Raw genomic sequence first — 18,078 nt, 5'->3', positions numbered from 1 at the left:
TCTATTTTCCCTCTGTAAATGGAAAGTGCTGTTAGTGGGGAGGAGGAAGAACATCCATGTTCTTGCTAAGAAACAATAAGAGAGTTATAGAGCTGTTGCAAAGCCCCTGTGGAGGATTGAGGAGGTGTGTGACTGGCAGCAATGCTGAAAATAAATGGGAATGGTGAGCAGTGGTGGGACATTGGTTTGCTCGCTTGGAAACTTGGAAAATCTGTATAAAGTAACTTGTGTCGTTCAAAGCTGCCTCACTCCCTGTCATTGATTTCCCAGTGCCAGACTGATACACAACTCTAACTACAGGCCATATAACAGTAATTTATCAATGCTGAAAGTTGGTGGTGGATATTAGACACTACCAAAAGTCAGTTTGCATCCCTTTGCATGAATTTGCGCTGTGAATTTTTCCCACACAAAGCTAAAGGAAGTGGAGGGAACTGTCAGTATCATCTGTTTCAGTGTTTGTAACAGGCACATCTAATCAATGATCTGGGGTTTAATTATTATTTGAGTTTCAGTTTTCCATTCTGAGCAATATGCAGACATGCCTTTTGTGTTTAAGTGCTAAATGCACACATACTAACGTGTTTGAAAGACTTCACTACTTCTGATGCTTTTTCTTTTAAGGATTTGTAGGTATTCATTAAACAATTTCAGTACCTTAAAAACAGTAAGATAGGTTTCTGTGATCTTTGTACCCCTAAAGTTGAATTTTTGGATCTTTGTTGAGGGAAAAGTAAACTTATTTTTTTAAAGTATATTAAATACTGTAATGAAACAGGAAGTATATTCTAATGTATATTTGTTTTAAGTGCTGTAAGAAAGTCTATTTAAGGATCCTTCTGATTCTGAAATACCTATTTAGTGTAACAGTTGTAAAATATGTGAGGTAGTCAATCATACCTTTGGCTTTTATACCCAGCCAGGTTACTTGCCAACATAAACAAGACTTGAAGGCTTATTTTTTAGAAGTTTCAGACAGAATCCAGTGAACCTTTCACTTAATTCATAGTACCCTAAATATTAATTATTTCTAAAAATACTCAACCAACACTGTAATTTCTAAAAACAGCATGAAGGTATCTTCCACTCCATCCATTTCATTCTCGTATGATCCTCAAACACATAAAATATTTCCTTTTTTTCTTTTTAAACCCAAGACACAATCTGTTGATCGTTTCTTTAGAAGGTCTGCGCCCAGTGTGTTTTCTGTTGAGTCATAAGTTATGTCTGTAGACCACTGCATTGTTGAATACCAGTAAATATTCTTTGCTGCTGAATCACCCGTGGGAAGGACAGACCCAGCGCCCGGGCTGCGGGCGCTGGAGCAGCGGCACAGAGTGCTCCGTGTTGTTAAGGTTTCAGGAGAATTCTTTAGATAACTGGCTGTCCACAGTCCTTCTCCATGCTCCGACAGCAGCCTCCTCAAGGGAATGGAGAGGAGTTTGTGCTCACATGGCCGTGATCAGCTGGGGCCAGCCTTGCTCCAGGAGCTCCTGGCAGCGCCGGTAGCGGTGTCAGGGACCGCGGGACGCGGACACTGCAGCCAGCCTTGAGAGACTGCCTGGGCCTCTTCCCGCGAGGAATGCCCAGAAACCAAAGCTAGGCAGGGTTATTATCCCATCCATTTGTGTGCTTTACTCCCTGCTCTTGGTGTTCCCTGCTCTCCTGGGGGCTCGGGCAGGAGGCTCTTAGCTCCTTGCAAGCCGCGCAAGAGGTCCATGGAGAAGAGAGGAAAGAGCTTTCCCTGCTTGGCAATCTTGGGTTTCACACATGGAACAACGTGAGTTTTCACATTATAGGGACTCCTTCTGCCGAGGAGAACTCTTGATTCCTCACCACCTCTTGCCGTGTTGCTGCAGAGCCCAGCAGGCAGCAGAGGGAGCACAACAGTCCCTTTTCCAGTGCCATGGGACAGCAGCGCTAATCGTGTGTAAAACAGCAAGGAGAAATGGAAGAAAGACAGACAAGGGTGAAAGACATCTTGGTTAGCAGCATACTGGAAGTAGATGAAAGGGCTGGAGGGAACAGGGTAAATGTCTGATTATTAGGGAATGAGGAGCTAAATATGGCATCTTAATATGGCATGTGGCAAGAGGCCAAATCTGTTAGCCTGTAGATCTTAACCTGCTTCCAATATTTGGCGTTGAGCAGGATTAAAAACCAGGAGGGGAGGGTTTTTTGGGTTCTGGTTTTGACAGCGATGGAATCTCCTGAAGAGCAATGTTAGTGCTGTGGCATCCAACCCAGATTCTCATCTTGTGAGACCTTAGAATCCAAGCCACAGCTCTCTATAGAATAATGTGAGTGCAGCTACAAAATGAGGTTAGGAGATCGCGGCTCTCTGGGAACAAAATGTATCATTTACAACTTATATTCTTATCAAGAAGAGTGAGAATTTAGCTTCTACTCCTGATTTAAAATGTGTAGCATCTCCGAGGTATCATTTTCTCATGCTCTGCATTAGACATGTTTATGCAGTAGCACAGCTAGAAGAAGTTTCTAAAATACAAGTTTTCTTGGGAATCAACTGCATTAATGACTTTGTTATATCTGAAGATATAAATGAAAGTGACATTTATGTTACAGATTTTCCAGTATAAAAGCCAAAGTCTACTGGCTAAAAACACTCAGAAGGCTTTACCATGAAAAATTATAGCAATCAGAGGTTAGATGAAATTCGGAGAAAATGTAGGATGAGATGGGTGATTCTACTATTTTTTCGTTGCTTTTTTCCAAGTGGAATTACTTGAGCTGAAGTTAACTTTTTACTACTTAAGAAGATTCAGTAGTTCATTGAAAAATAATTCAAGCTGCTTATTTTTAAAGCTTTTTTTAATAAGAAAACTTCAAAGAAGTTTGTTTTAGAGTAGAATTTGAGTAATGCAGGTAAGGTAGTTAAAAATTCCCTCACTGAAATGTAGTTTGAAAAATAGACTTTCATGGCACCTATACAAGTATTTCTATAGATCCTTATCTGTGAGAGCAGCAGCATATTTCTTTTTTTAATTAAAGATCATTATAATTGCTAATGTATGATTGTTTGGGGGCATATGTGAGTCAAACTGTGGTTTTGAGAACACAATTTTTGAGAACACCTTCACCGGATCCTTTGCCTTGTACTGCAACATCTGTGCTGAATTAAAATACAGGTTTAATGTTGGAGATGCCCTGTGTCCTTGCCAGGGAGAGGAGCACCTCCAAGAGGACAAATGAGAAAGCTAGGAACCATCCAGAGCAACTGAGGAAAAGAATTCTGTAAGATGTGACCATTTTGAAGAGAAGCTGATTGGCAATTCTGGATAGGAGGAAAAAAAAAAAAAGAACCTTGGATGCCAAAGCAAAAAGGCAGAAGAGGGGTTCCAATTATTTTCCAATTATTTAGGCAATAGGTGCTGTGTCACAAAGAAGTAAAACTTTCTAGACAGGGAGGAGGCAGAACCATTGTTGCTAAGAAAGGCATAATCAGGCTAAAAGGTGAATTTGAGCCTGTTTGATTTTTTTTCCATGTATTTTTTGCCTGGCTTATGCATTTTTCTTAGCTTTTTAATTGTTTTGGGGGGGCAAAGTTGGGGTATTTTTGAAGACCTTGGACTCTGTGTTTAAGAGGCTCCTTTACTAAGCCTATACTGCTTTCTTATCAGCCCTTTAAGGACACTGTTGGAAAAGCAGAGTTTCTCACAGATAGTAAACCTTACTGACACGTACTGCAAAACCTGTCTCCAGAAAATTGTTCCCCAAGTGTTGATGTGCCCAGATAGTGGCTTTCCATCATGGAGTGCTCTTCAGCTCGGGTCTTCAAAGGCAGTGATTCATTCTGTGATGTGTATCTGTCTAGACATGAGAACTTGATGCAATAAAAAAGTTTCTTACTTGGGTATTAAGAGACTGTAACAATTACATAATTGTTGTTAGGCAGGAGGTCTCAGGCCATGGTAGGTTATTTCTGTCGTGTCTTGTCCCACCTTTTCTTTATGCAGATCAGTTTGGGGTGTTTGCCACCTCTTACCTGGTCTTTGCAGACTTCATACTGATAAATGAAGAGATAAATTGATAAATAAAGAGACCTGCTTGAGGGCACTCTTTGGGGCAGTGACATCCTACAGTCCATTTTTTAGCTGGTGGAAGCGCTTCAGCACTTCACATTCTTAATTCCATGATATAGTTAATCTCAGTTCCAACTCTCTGGTAACAGGAAATCTTTCATTCATCCTTGGGCAAGGAATTTCTTAGCGTTTTTAACTTTACTCTTGAGCAGTTGTAAGCACATGCACATCACTGAAAAAGAGCATTCTTGCAAGTTGCTGCTGCACAGTCTGATCTCGTGGCTGGTGTGTCTTGGCTTGGGTCACTCTCCCTACACCCAGCAGCTCTTCCTGCCTTCCCTCCAGTGCAGCCCACACTGACCCATAGAGAGTCAGCAATCAATTCTTTCTAGCCCACTTTCTTCCCTCCAAACCAGCTTTTAGGGTGGAGAAGAATTAATTCTTTTTATTTCTGTGCTGAAAGATGGTCTGTGCTGGTCGTGGTGGTTCTTGCTGCTTCGGGCCATTGTCGTTCAGCTGGGTGCAGAGTACTTTGATCCACCACGGAGGGTATGATACCAAATAAATGTAAACAAACCAAAATTATGTTGGCAAAATAAAATGTGGCTATCATTTTGATATCATTTTGATGGAGAGCTATTTTTGCCTTGGTCCCTTTTGCCTGCCAGAACTGTGAATTTATAAACTACCTCACTGGAGGGAAGGAAAACCAGGAAACTGAAACTCCATTTTTCTTTCAAATGAATATTCATGGCAAATGTTAGGAGGTACTTGCTCTGCTCTGTAATAATATACATGTCCATTTATGAGATGGTCCAGACAGAACAGAGGATTAGGAATACAGAATTTAATACTAAATATGAAAAGGCAGCACAGGAACTTCAGCTCCCAAAATAACCTCTGAAAGTTTTGCTTTATTTCACACTGTCGGCCAGGATTCTCCTTACAGCACCACAATATTCATAATAAAGAAATAAATTAAATCCACCCCTTCCTGTATGGCTCACAACGCACAGCACTGTGCATGCTCAGCACATGTGTAGTTTTGATAAAGAGACATTATCGAGCCTGAAATCATTTTAAATAAAACAAATAATGTGGCTGCCCAGCACTTCCTCTGGAAGTATTTCCTTGGGCAAATCTTCCTTAACTCTCACATGCGTGCAGTTAGTGTATATATCCTCCAGTAACTCCAGTTCATAGAAAGGATGTTCCAGGCTCCCTGCACAGCTGTGTATTTTATATATAGGGTGTGAAGTGCAGCCCCACAGGACGGCCCTGCCTTCAGGGACAGCCAGGGCTGGGGGGATCCAGCATCTTCCAGGTGCCCCGTGGCACAGGGCAGGAGTGACAGGAGTGCCTGGCTGTCACCCCAGGGCTGGGGCTGAGGCCAGGGCGGGTTACCAGCCACCCTTGGGTTTTGGGGGCTGCAGCTCAAAGCCATCAAATCCCCCACCCCTTGCAGCATCCTTGGCTCCCTGGATGCTCCAAGGGCTTTCCACCAAACGTGGCTGTGACCCCAGTGAGCAGAGGGGAGGGGGCTCCCCATGGGCAGTGGGAGATTTTGGGGGGTTTGTTCTCTGGGGGTGACACTTAGGAAGCAGGCTGGGGCTGGAGGGAGCTGCTGGCCCAGAGCTCCGGGGGCTCAGCCCTGCTCGTTCTCTGTTTGCACAGCAGAGATGGAGCTGTAAAAGCCGATTGCTTCAGAAGGGAATAGGTCACAGTTAGACAAGGGAGCAGTGGAAAAACAAATTCGTTATTGTAACACCAGAGAGCATAAAGCAAACTGGGAGTGACCTGGGGAAGAGCACGGCACCGGGTTTCTGTCCTGGTGGGTGCTTCATGGTGGGCAAAGAAAGACTGAGAAGTGTGCAGGCTTTTTTTTTTCTCTCCTTGTTTTCAAAATAAAAAGTATCTTTGTCTGGTACTTTGAATGTAGCAAGCATGCTGGTTCTAGCTTTCCCTGGTTTTGCTGGAGGGCCTGTAGGAGAAGGACTTGACAGAGTACTAGCAGCTTTCTCACCATTTTCATTTAAGAAAAACAGCATTAAGATTTTGAATAGAACCTATCTCTTTTTTTTCATGAAATGCTGCTGAAAATGTCTGAGTTTAAAGAGGTGTTAAGAAAAGGAAGACAGACTATTAAAAAAAAAACCCTTGCTTCCTTTTTGAATAATTATTTTATGACGAAACGTGTAGCAGAAGGGCTTAAAGGTCACCAGTGAGACCAGGGCCCCTTGGTGCTCAGTGCTGTGCAGACATGTCGGAAGCAAACAGCTCACAACCTGTAAGAGAGAGGCAGATAAAAGATAGCTGGACAAAGAGGCACAAAAGAGGGAAGTGGCTCGTCCAAGGTCACCCAGGATCGGTGGCTGTGCTGGGCTGAACCATCTGCAGTGGATCAGGTCTCCTGGGTCCTGCTCCCCTGTGCGATCCCCGCGCCCATCTCGTCTCCTCTCACAGCTTGTGAGTGTTCAGACAGGTCTGATCATCCCCAGCTGCGCCCACAGGAGGGGATAATCCTTCACCTCTGCTGGTTTTAACGCGGCAGAGGCAAAATCCAGTGTTGGACCAGAGGTTCTGACCCAGCTCCTGCCTGCTTCCCACAGCCCTGGCCATGGATGTCTTTCCTGGCTTTGCCTGAGATAGAGCAACAAGGGAAACCTTTCATTGTGCACCTAAAGCCTTGGAGACAATCAGTTGGTTCATATACATTTCTAAACTCTAACAGACATAAAAAAACCCCAAACCACCAAAAAGACTTTTTCACTGCAAAAAGAGTCTAAATTCTGCAACTGCCCTAGGGCGTGTGGGGCACTCTAATTGAACATCAAGGCACTTAAGACGTAATGGTGCTGTTAGTTTGCCAGACAGACAGATTCTTCCAGGAAAAACAGGGTACAAAAGACCCCTATTCTATAACTGTGTCACTATGTAATCTTAGGACCTAGACTTAACGTTTTTTCATCTAAAGAAAAAGATGGGAGAAAATACCCTTTTTCAAAGGGAATACTTTTAGGCCTTTAGCAATGCAGAGACAGAGTAGCAAAATCACAGCCCTGTTTTCCTTACAGATCGTCTCTAATAGCTCCTGGTATTGAGAGTATTGTGGTTTGCTAGCACTGAAATGTAAAGTTATTTTGAGCATGAAAGCCTGGACGTCATCCTATTTTAAAAAACCTTAAAGCAGGAGAGGAATGTTTACAGCACATTAAAACCTGTGTGACAACTTAGCAAGAACTATTTTAACAATCCTCTTATTCCCTTTCCTGTTATGCACCATAAAATGAGAATGCAGTGTCAGTAATAAATAATATTGGCAGGCTGGGTCAGCTCTGCCACCCTGCTCCAGTGGGAGCTGGGGCTGGGGAGGTGAAGGCAGAGCCTCCTCTCCTCGGCTGACCCCCGGGCAGGAGAAAAGCTTGGGAGTTTCGGGCTTCTTTGCAGGAATTAACTCCAACCAGTGTTTAGAAAACAGCCTCTGCCACAACTGCCTCCCTGGGCTTTGAGACCCAAACGTAACGAGGATTAAAGCAGAGTATTTCTTTATAGAAAAAAAAAAGTTTGCCGTCAGGGGTAGGTCTGCAGTGAATGTTGACAAATACTGAAACTAAATATGAGAAAAGACTTGTTCCAATTTTTTTTTTAATCGGCATTCCATATGTGTTATGTGGAGAGCTAGGATGTGCTGCTACTTTTGTTGCATAAGAGGGTTTTTTTCTTTTTTAATAAAGTGCAGTGCAGAATGCATGAGAAGTGAGAAGGAATATCAAGAAAAAGAACTACATGAAAATAAGAAAAGCTACTAAGTGAAAAGCTCTTACTCAGTGTATTATTTCCATAATTCCACGAGTTCCTTAAAGTCTCTTTTTAATGTTTCTGAGGGAAAGCCTCGAAGTGAAAGGAGGGAGGCAAGGGTTTTTTTTTTCTTTGCTTTAAAGGAAGATCTTGGTTAATTCTATTAGTAGACTTTGGGCTTGTTTTTATTGAAAAACAAAACAAAAATCCCTCTCAAGTTTAGAATTTCTGTATGGAAAAATTCTTCTTCTTTGCCAGAGAGGGAAGTATCTCCTTTTCATTCTGTTTGTTTTGGAGTATCTGTAGTTAAGTGTTTTGTATTTGTTCTTTATTGAATACATTAGTGGTGCATTAATTCCTCCCTGACAATGCTCATTTCACTCCTTCCCATCTGACAGACAAACTTGTCCCTTCACATGATGATCCTGCTTTGCCCTCCCAGGGTTTGATTGGTAATTTCCTACCTTGTTTACCTCTGAATACTTTTTAATGTGATTTTTGTTCTGGCCCCCACAAAGGAAACAGATGAAAAAAAAAAACCAAAAAACCCACACTGAATTCTTGCTCCACTTCCAATCTGTTTGCTTTGGTTTTCCTTTTTAGATTATTGTTTGGCTTTAATTTGTTTGTTTCTCCTTTAAACGGGCTTGAGATTACTCAAGGGTTCCTTGTTCAGCAGGTCAAAGGGTAATTTGGAGACTTTGAAACCGTCTCCCTCTTTTATCACCACGTTTCGTTCTTCCCAGAGTCCAAAGGATTTTCAGGACGATAGCTCGATAGCTCGTGGAGGATGGCTCCATCTAAGGAAAACATGAGCAGCAGACCTGACTCACTGCAAGAAGCCATGGCAGTTTTTCTTAAATGAAAAAACCTCACTGATCTAAGTCTAAATCAGAACCTTAGTTAATCCTTATCTGTAACTTAAAGATTAAGTTTATTTGGGTTTAAATACATTGAGGTTGATGGGTTTGATACTCAACTACCAGCCCAGGATGGAGACCCTAAATTTAACTAACTTCAAGTCAGAGAGGTACCCATACACAAAAATATACAGTGTGTGCTATTAAAAAATGTCCTTTAACTGAAAGAGTCAATCTGTTCCAGAGTTAATCCCTGTTTTTAAAAGAGGAAGGTCAGTTCCAACAGCTCAGCACTGTGGATTTGTAGGACAGCAAAATGAAGCATGGGTTAACGTGGGCTCCTTAGCAAAAATCCAGGTGTTGCTGTAAGAACCATTTGTTTCATGTGTCCCCCAGGTTAATTGAGCTGGGGGACACGTGAAAAAAAGGAAAAGACTTGCTGCAAACATGCTATTTCCCACAAACAGAAACAAAGGAGATTGTACAATGAGATCAGCGCTGTCGCTTTCCCTTGTTGAGCTCCACACCTTGTCCCAGTGCTGTGTGTCCCGAGCCCTGCTAGGAGCTGGGGTGGAGGCTGTTCCAGGGCCAGGGGGGCTGGCAGCCCCCTCGGAGGCTGCAGGGCCATCTCAGCCCACTTGCTAAGGGATGCTGCAGCCAGATGTCCTCTGTGTCTCCTCTTCCAAAGGAGCACATTGGCTTGGTCACAGCTCCACGCCCACCGTTCACAGCCAAAAGTTGACAGGTCACATTCACTGTGGACAGTGAGAGCCCACAAGGAACTGCACAACTGCCCCGTCTGCAAATCAGTTAACCATTTCTTCTTTGCTGGAGGCACCCAAGTGCTCAGTGCCTTCAGCTCACTAAGAAATGTGAATTATTTGCAGTAGGAAATAAGGGTGTTTGTCACCTGGAGGGTTCGGGAGGAAGCTGTAGGGTAAGATGGGCATCTGATCTGGGTCTCATAATCAGCTCTAAATACAAAGAGTAACTCGAATGAATTCAGAACCTGACTCTGGTTAATTTCGAATAAAACTGATGCAACATCAGAACTTTAAGCAGAACATTTTATCCATTTAGTTAAAAAGATAAAAGAACAGAACAACATGAAATACATGTCTGAAAAGCCTTTTATCAACAGGCTCAGCATCTACTCTTAAGGCAATAATTTCTTCAAAACCAAGTCTTGCATCTACATTTCCAGCTCATGTTTGTGAATTTTTTCAGCAGTATTTATTTGTCTTTTACTTGTACAATTGTGAATATACTCATGCACTAGAAGGGAGACTACCACAAGGAAAATGCATTGAAATACATGTAACAGTCTGTCAGATATAAAATAAATATATTAAAATAGGAAAAAGTATTTTCCTTGAGGTCCTCTTGAGCGATTAAATCAGAAAGTATTACATGTAAATCTCAAAAGGACAGAAGTTCATGTGTACAGGATGGGGGAAGCATGATTTGAACTTTTCAACAAGTTCTCTCTCCTACTACTACTGATAGTGTGCTTCTACTTTATATCGAAATCTTTTTATCCATTTTTAAATCAAGCTAATACAGTTGTTCTATCTGGGAAGAATAAAGTCTGTATAACTAATGCACTTCAATAGGACTGCTCAACTGAGTAAAGTTCAGGTTTATTTACAGGATTAGGATATTGTTACAAATCCTTCTTTACTTTTAGGCACCAGAGAGTAGATTTTGGGGCAAAAGCTGTGAAGGGAAAGTGGAGAAAATAATTGCAATGAAATTCCTCTTTCAAAAAAGAAATTAACAAAATTAAGAGACCTGATGATTTTCATTAGGATGTAATAGAAATTGGGTCAATAAGACTAAAAATCCGTTAACTAAAGCAATCAAATGGACTGAAATGGATTATAGATATAAGGAACTTTTATACACCCTCCTTTTCTCCCAAATATTCCACTGAAATATTATTACTTTTAATTTTCCTGCTATCTCTCTCTCCTTGTGAGATCTTTTCTGGTTTGAGAAGTGAAAGCATTAGAATATTGTTTTACACTGTTAAACTCCCTGTTCTTTTTGTGAAATCCTTGCCCTTATATGTGTGCTGGTGTGTCAGAATCTTTGCATTTACTTTCGACTGAAAAATAAAAACCAGCAGCCTCTGTTCTACTCAAAGTGTTATATTCAAGCACAGAAGGAATGTCAGTGAATCTGAATTTAATCTGTAAGTGTGCAATGCTCACAATCTTCTGTGTGTAACCTTGTATTTCCCATTAATTTAAATAGTGCAGGATTGAGTCAATAGCCATAAATCTTCTGATGTCCTTTCACAGCCATTCCCATGTTCTTGTTGCCTTACCTTTTTGGAAAACATTTTCATTTAACATGCAGCAATGTCCTTTAGCACCCTATGTTCAAGCTTCAAATAGACTTTTATCACAGAGGCACTCTGCCCATACATATAGTTATTTTATCTTTGCATTATTTGTTCCTAAGGCTGCAGGTTCTTCAGAAGTGAGATTTAATTTTATGGCACGTCAGGGGTCAGATTGTGCCTGCACTTACCCTTCTGATGGCAGGAGTCTCGTGAAACTCAACTTCATGGACTTTTACAAGATGGAAGCTAATGGAACTAGTTCCAATAAGAAACACAATTTGTTCTAAAGACACATTAGCAGCCTTATGTTATTTAAACAAATAAAAAAGAGTGAGAACAGCTAATGTGTTGGTATGCTCACTCTTCAAACCATGGGCTCCTAATCAGGACAGCTCTGAAAAAACTCCTGGCAGTTCCCTGGGTTTGTAAAGTGCGGCTGGTGCCCGATGTCCTGAGTCCTGTCAGATTTCAGGAAAACAAAAACAATCTGTAATTGCTCATAGGTTACACAATGTGGGAGTTTTCTTTTTGTTTCATGTAGCTTTTGACACTTTCACACTTTAGCAACACTTGTAATACAAGGAGCTAATTCTTAATTCTGTTGTAAGTAACTGGGAGCTTTGTGAATTAGCCGAGTGTGTTTTTCTTTTTCAGCTGCCCCACGCTCTGCTCAGCCCAAAGACAGAGGCACAAGGCACCTACAGCAGGTAGCTTGGAGCTTGAGATATTTGGGGCTCCCTTTCCCCAGCTGGGACCCAGAGGGAAGCAAAGCCTGGAGGCTGGGGCAGATTTTCCTCCCTGTGAGGTGCCAGGTGCTGGCACTTCTGCAGTCTATTCATACCCGAAACCATAAAAAAAGTATGAGGTTCGCTAATTTCCAGTCCAAATTCTGCTTTGCTCAGTCTTTTATGCCTTGTAAACTCCACAGTTAAAATATATTTTAATATTGTACATGAAAAATACACAAATAAATAACCTATCAAAGATACGAGGAATTTTTACCGTATTTGCTTCAGATCAGTCTGGGCATTGCTGAGCCAAGTTTCTCTAAGACCTTTTAAAACTGCTCTCAGCCTAAAAGGACATGTAGAGAGCCCAGTAAGAGTCTCTCCTGTGCATTTAAAAATAGGACTGTGGTGTTCCCTGTTTCTCCTGAGGTCCCCCCCTCTTTCAGCAAGGGCAGCTCAACAGATGTATTTGATGACATTAGCTGTGACCTCCTACTTGTTTGCTCTATTCACATAATTATTTTACTGTGGGTGTTTCTAAATATAGTAACTGCATGATGTAAGAAGGTGTGTTCGTGGGAACAATGTGGTAGATAATCGAATTTTGCAAATGAGGGTAAATAATATTTGTACAGTAAAGGACATTTCACTAACTCATGTGTGGGGGTGCGTGCATAGAGAAAAACTACTTGTATATTTCAGGGATCGGGGTTGTACAAAGAGCAAAGCACCAACCTTTGTTTTCCAGGCGTTACTGATAAGTTGTGCAATTTTTGCAAGGAGGTTTTCAAAACATATTTTAGAGAAGAAAATGGAGCTAGACAGGGTAGAAGCAAGCTGGTCCAGAGAGCATCCCCTGGTACCTTGACCCCGCAGTCCTGGCTGGGATGGACATAGACAGGGAAGGGATGGACCCGGGCGAATCGCGGGGTGCGAGCGACCACCCACCCAAAAAAAAACCAGACACAAACCATTCACCACCACAACTCCCACACCCATCACTGCCAAGCGTGACACAGGGAGTCGCGGGGCACGACTCCCTTAGGATCTATTCGGACTCCCGCGAGCTGCCAGCCCAGCTCGGGGCGGGGGGCGGGCGGTGCCCGGGCCCGGGGCGCCCGGAGGCTCCGGGGCCGGTTCGAAGAGGGCGCCGGCGGCGGCGCGGGGTGACGCGGGCATCATGTGAGCGGCCCCGCTCGCTCCCAGCGTGCAGTGTGGGCCCGCTCGCCCCACCCCGCGCTCCGCCGCCGCGGAGCCGCTCAATAGGGGAAGGGAGGAAAAAAAAAAAAAAAAAAAAGGAGGAAAAAAAAAAAAAAAAGGAGGAAAAAAAAAAATGCGGGAGAGAGCAGGAAAAATAAGACGGGGAAAAATCCGCCCGTGAGGGGACAGGTTCTGCTCGTGGCACAGAGCAAACGGGCTTGCCTTTTTTTTTTTTTAAATTTTTTTTTTTAATTATTATTACATTTTGTATTTTCTTCTCGCCGGGAGGATTCAGCCGCCTGGAAAGCGCATGTGAAAAGAGCAGCGGCGAGGAAAAAAAAAAAAAAAAAAAAAAGGAAAAAAAGCGGGGGTTTGGCTTGGACCCCCCCGCCCCAGTGCGGGAGGAAGGACCCGCGGCGGCCGGAGGGCGAGGAGCTGCGGCGGCCGGCGAGGGAAGCGACCGGGGCTGCGTGACCCCCGCGGCGCGGGGGGAGAGGCGAGGAAGAGACGTTTCCCGATCCTCCCCGCCGAGCATTTGGGGAGGTTTCCGCGCCTGGAGCCCGTGCCTTTGGATCTAAAGAGGATTATTATTTTTTTGGGGGTGGCACTGAAGCTGGATTTGTTCCTGTGCGTGCGGCGCGGGGGGGGGCATTTCTGCTGCCTCTAGAGGAGCCGGCGGCCCGGCCGGGGCGCGGAGATCCCCGCGGATCGCTCCGCACCCCCCGGGAAAGGTGCGCCGAGGGGATCGGCGGGGGGCGGGGGAGGAGAGGCAGCTGCAGCTGCCGGGGAGGAGGCCCGGCGGAGCGGCAGCAAAGTCATCGCTATCGGCCCCCCCTCGGCTGGCTTCGGGCTCGGCGCTCTCCATGTCTCTGGCTCTGGGCAGCGGCCGCCACAGCAGCGAGTAGGGGGGGAGGAGGAGGAGGAGGAGGAGGAAGAAGAAGGGAGCCCGGGAGTGCCTCCCTCCCTCCCTCCCTCCCTCCCCCCGGCAGCCCCGGCCGCCTCCCGTCCCCTCGCCCCGCGTCCCTGCCTTCCCCTCCCCAAGATGGGCTGTTTAGGGAACAGCAAGACGGAGGATCAGCGCAACGAGGAGAAGGCGCAGCGGGAGGCCAACAAGAAGATCGAGAAGCAGCTGCAGAAGGACAAGCAGGTCTATAGGGCCACGCACCGGCTCCTCCTGCTGGGTAAGGGGTCGCGGGCCGTCCCCTCCCGCCGGGGCAGCGGCCCCAGCCCGGGCACGGCGAGGCCGGGGGAGAGAGGTGGGGCCGGGGGGGGGAGCGGAGCCGCAGGGCCCACCCGGGGCCGCGGGGATCCGCTACAGCAGCGCCCGGGGCGGCGGGGCCGGGGCCGCCGCGGGGACCGGCGCGGTGCGGGGCAGCGGCGGGGAGGGCTCGGGCAGCGCCCGGGGCGCCGCGGGAGGGGCCGGGGCAGGTACGGAGCGGCGGCGCGGGGCCGCTCTCTGCCCGCGGGGCAGCGCCCGCCGCCGGGCCGCCGCCGGGCCTCGGGCGGGCGTGGGGACGGGGCCGGGGATGCCGCGGCGAGGGGCCCGCGGCGAGCCGGGCAGATAAACAGGGCAGGGCAGTGACAGCGGCCGCGGGCGAGCGGCGCGGCCAGCGCGGGAGGGCCGGACACCGCTCCCCGCGCCGCGGCCGCCGTGCCGAGGGACGTGCGGCCCGGCCGGGGAGAGGAGGAAGAGGAAGGGAGGAAGTCGGGGAATGGTTTGGGGGAAACGGAGGGAGGATGTCGGTCCCGGAGGGAAGCGCGGCCGCGCTGGGGCCGTGGGCTCGGCCCGGCCCCGCGGGCTCGGCACCCTGCGCTGTCGCACCAGGAATTGAGGTACCGCGCCTCGGAGCGCCGGCACGCCCGGGCTCCAGGTGCTGCTCCAGCGGCTCCTTTGGGTTACCTGCTCGTGTTTTTCAGGAGACGCGTTTAGAAATGTGGGCTGTGGCTTTCAGGGAACGGAAGGGTCCAAATATCGATATGGGAGAGTGCAAGCAAACGTTTGTCAGGCTGATTATTTCAGAGTATTTAGAAGTAGTGTTTGAGGGTCGGATGCGGCTCGGAGCCGTGGGTTGTTTTGGTCACGCCGAGGGACTGACTGCCTGTGCACATTCTGCAGGGCTGTAGCGTGGAGCACAGGCTAGGCCTCGCCGAGCTGACTCAGTTTTGGGGGGAAAAACCCTTATGGAAGGAGGGGGGGAAAAAGATGAAAAGAATTTTTGAAGGCGGTGAATTTGGAAGCGTACTATCACCAGTAAAATCGTTCAAATACTCATTTGAAGAGAGAGACTTAATATAAATGGGGAGTGACTGGGAGTACAGCAGCACCTGCAGCGCTGAGGAGCCTGCCAGGGCTTCAGCAGAAATCTTTTAACAGGATAATTTGGACTTCAGCTCTTGGGAAATGTCTTGGACTTCCAGATTTCGGGCTGAACATTACGTAGATACATAGAAACTATTTGTCATCAGACGAGTTGCTTTCGTAAGAGGCAGAATTTCAGCAAACAGAAACATGATGGGCTTGCCTGGGTTTTGTTTCTGTTTTCTTTAGTTTTGGTGGCTGAAAAATAGTTTAGATACTTTCAAATAAAAATTTACGTGTGTTCAGCGATGGCAGTAAAGTCATCTGTGAGTGTGTTTGAAGTGATAGTTCATCTGTTACAGTTTCTGCCATGAATTGTGGATAGTCTGTAACTCAGACTCACTGGTAAAAAATACAAACGCTCACCTCCCTATTATTATGTTATGTTTCCTGTATAAGACACATGAAATGAGAAGCCAGGCACTTGGAAAGTGTTCTTAATCTTTTCAAATCACATTCAAATAACAACAAAGAAGAGCTGCTGAATATTCTAGTGGGGTTTTGCTGCTGCTCGTAGGCCCCGTCGCTGTACACGTGCTTGCCCCGCTGCCACGAGCAGTCTCTGAAATTAATGGAACTCTCCTTGGTGGTGAAGTTCAACGTGTGTGTGTAATTGTTGTTGAGAATATGGCCTTAACAAGCAGCCAAATATAGAGCTAGACTTATGGGGAAATGTAGATGTAATGCATCATTTTGGTTCACTGGTGTTGTATCCGATCCAGAGAACCCAGGTGTGTCAATACCAGACCGAATGTGTTTATAGCAAATGCAACAACTGTCCAGCTCCTTCTTGGACCAAGTGAGGTAAAGATTTTGGCTCCCAATCCTTATAAATATAAAATGTGATTTAGTGTTACAGCTGAAATTTAGTTGTTATTAATTTTTAAGTGGACGTATGACTATAGCAGATACTGCCTTCGTGAATAATTCTTAGTTGTGAAGATGATCCAGTCTATTTTATCCCGAGATACTAATTCTTGATTGGTTTAGCCACCTGTGTTTATTGCATGTTGCAGTCTGCCTGATCAGACAGAGGGTGTGTGGTATAAAATAGCAGCTTAGTGAAGAAGTGGCGTGTGCATAAAGAGTTGTAGATAAAAACTGCTCTCTAAATGCTTCCAGAACAGCAGTGAGCAAGGAGAGGAAAAAGGAGTAAGGCTCTAGGATTAAAGTGGCAAAACATGCAACCAGGTTTTACGGAGAGCAGAAGAGGACTTTTGGGAATTCATGAGGGAGAAGGAAAGGAAGGGAGAAAGCAGAGGGGGAGAGCATTTGTGAGAAAATGAACCTTGAAATGTGGCTGCTAAAATACAGTTTTGAACATGAGGCTCAAAATGGAGGCTTGTGCTGTCAGTGTGTGCTAGCAGAGGCCTGACATCCTATAAATACAAACTGTACCTCCCTGCCCGTTCTGCCACAGACATACAGTTCCTGTGGGTGAGACACAGGCTGGGGAGGGGAATAAACCAGTAGCCAGGAGATGCTAAGGGGAATCTTTCTAAATTTTGCCACGTTACGATACTACTCCTGCAAAAATACGTTTGCTTTATATAGAAAGCTGCCGATCTGGCAGCGTGGAGCAGCTCAATTAAATGCTGCTGTTGGAGTTGTTCAGCGTGCATGGAAAAACGGGTACTACAGGCAGATGGGCTGCCCTGTGCTCTGGCATCCGAGCAGCACAGCAGAAATAGCATCCATCTACTTATGGAAACTGGAGTAAAGTGGAGTGGGGTTTTTGCGCTGCAGGTACGCGAGGGGAGCAGGGGAGCTCTCTGGAGCAGGCAGCCACAAAAGGTGGTGTCTGCCTCTCCTCGTGCCTAGGGTTGATTTTGGAACATGTAGGGAGGGTGGGAGGCTGCTTACAAGACACAAATAAGAGGAGGTTTTTTGTAGCTTTGTGGGTGGAGGCTTAAAGGGATGCCTTCCTTTTTCACATGTGAGTATCTGCATATTTTATTCCTTGTGATTTAAGTTACGGAGTTTGACTGGGTGATGATGAACTGCAGCCAAACTTAGAGCTCTTTAAGGATACAACAGAATTTCTTTGGTTTGATAGGGACTTCAGTCAGTCTTTCCCTCTGTCACATAGTAGTGACAAGGCAGGCAGGTTGTGATGTTCGGTGTCGTCTTCTCTGTAAAATGTTGAAGTTGTCCATTTTCTTTCCAAATCCTGCAGTCTGCTTTTAACATTGACACTGGAAAAATGGACAGTGAAATGATCCAAGATTCAGATCTGACACATGACTTGAGCTGGGCATTTATTTTTAGCTACAACTGAAGTTTCCAGTGGCAATTATTTCTTTCACTTTTCACTCTTGCACTGAGAAACCCAACTTTCTCGTTTTTACCCCGAAGAAAAAAAATTCTAGTGTGTGCCTTAATCACTTATGCTTCCTTCTGAAATTGACTTACTTTCATTTTCTAGGTGCTGGTGAATCCGGTAAAAGCACAATAGTCAAGCAGATGAGGATCCTGCACGTGAATGGATTTAATGCTGAGTAAGTGCATTTGCTTTTTCACTTTACATTGTACCTTCCTCTTTTGTGCTGCAGTCACTGCTCCTGGTTTCTATCTTGTGTATTTTCCTCTTGCTGCTGTTTCACTCTCTCCAGAATTTGGATGTGTATTTTTAGATGAGATTAATAGACATGAAATTAAAGAAGTCAGGCACCAATCATAAGTAAGATCTAGCAGTATAAAATTATTTATATCAAGGCAGAGCTGATTTGATTAAGTTTTGCGT

At 45.4% G+C, this 18,078-nt stretch overlaps 1 protein-coding gene across 5 annotated transcripts in view; it reads left to right on the top strand.

Annotated features, from left to right (window-relative positions):
* GNAS (GNAS complex locus) overlaps positions 1-18,078 on the top strand; it is a 128,280-nt gene that overhangs the window by 32,311 nt on the left and 77,891 nt on the right. Inside the window, exons 1-2 of one of the 5 annotated variants that reach the window (XM_064391100.1) lie at positions 13,098-14,157; positions 17,761-17,833. In XM_064391100.1, the coding sequence (XP_064247170.1) occupies positions 14,019-14,157; positions 17,761-17,833 (212 nt within the window). In that variant the 5' untranslated portion in view covers positions 13,098-14,018. Of the gene's footprint in view, positions 1-13,097; positions 14,158-14,182; positions 14,233-14,369; positions 14,405-15,552; positions 16,140-17,760; positions 17,834-18,078 lie in introns of those variants that run through there. The other 4 variants (XM_064391103.1, XM_064391102.1, XM_064391101.1 and 1 more) reach the window with 4 other exon arrangements.

This window comes from Passer domesticus, chromosome 16 (assembly GCF_036417665.1).
Source record: "Passer domesticus isolate bPasDom1 chromosome 16, bPasDom1.hap1, whole genome shotgun sequence".
NCBI lineage: Eukaryota > Metazoa > Chordata > Aves > Passeriformes > Passeridae > Passer > Passer domesticus.
This window is presented reverse-complemented; position numbering and strand designations above follow the sequence as displayed.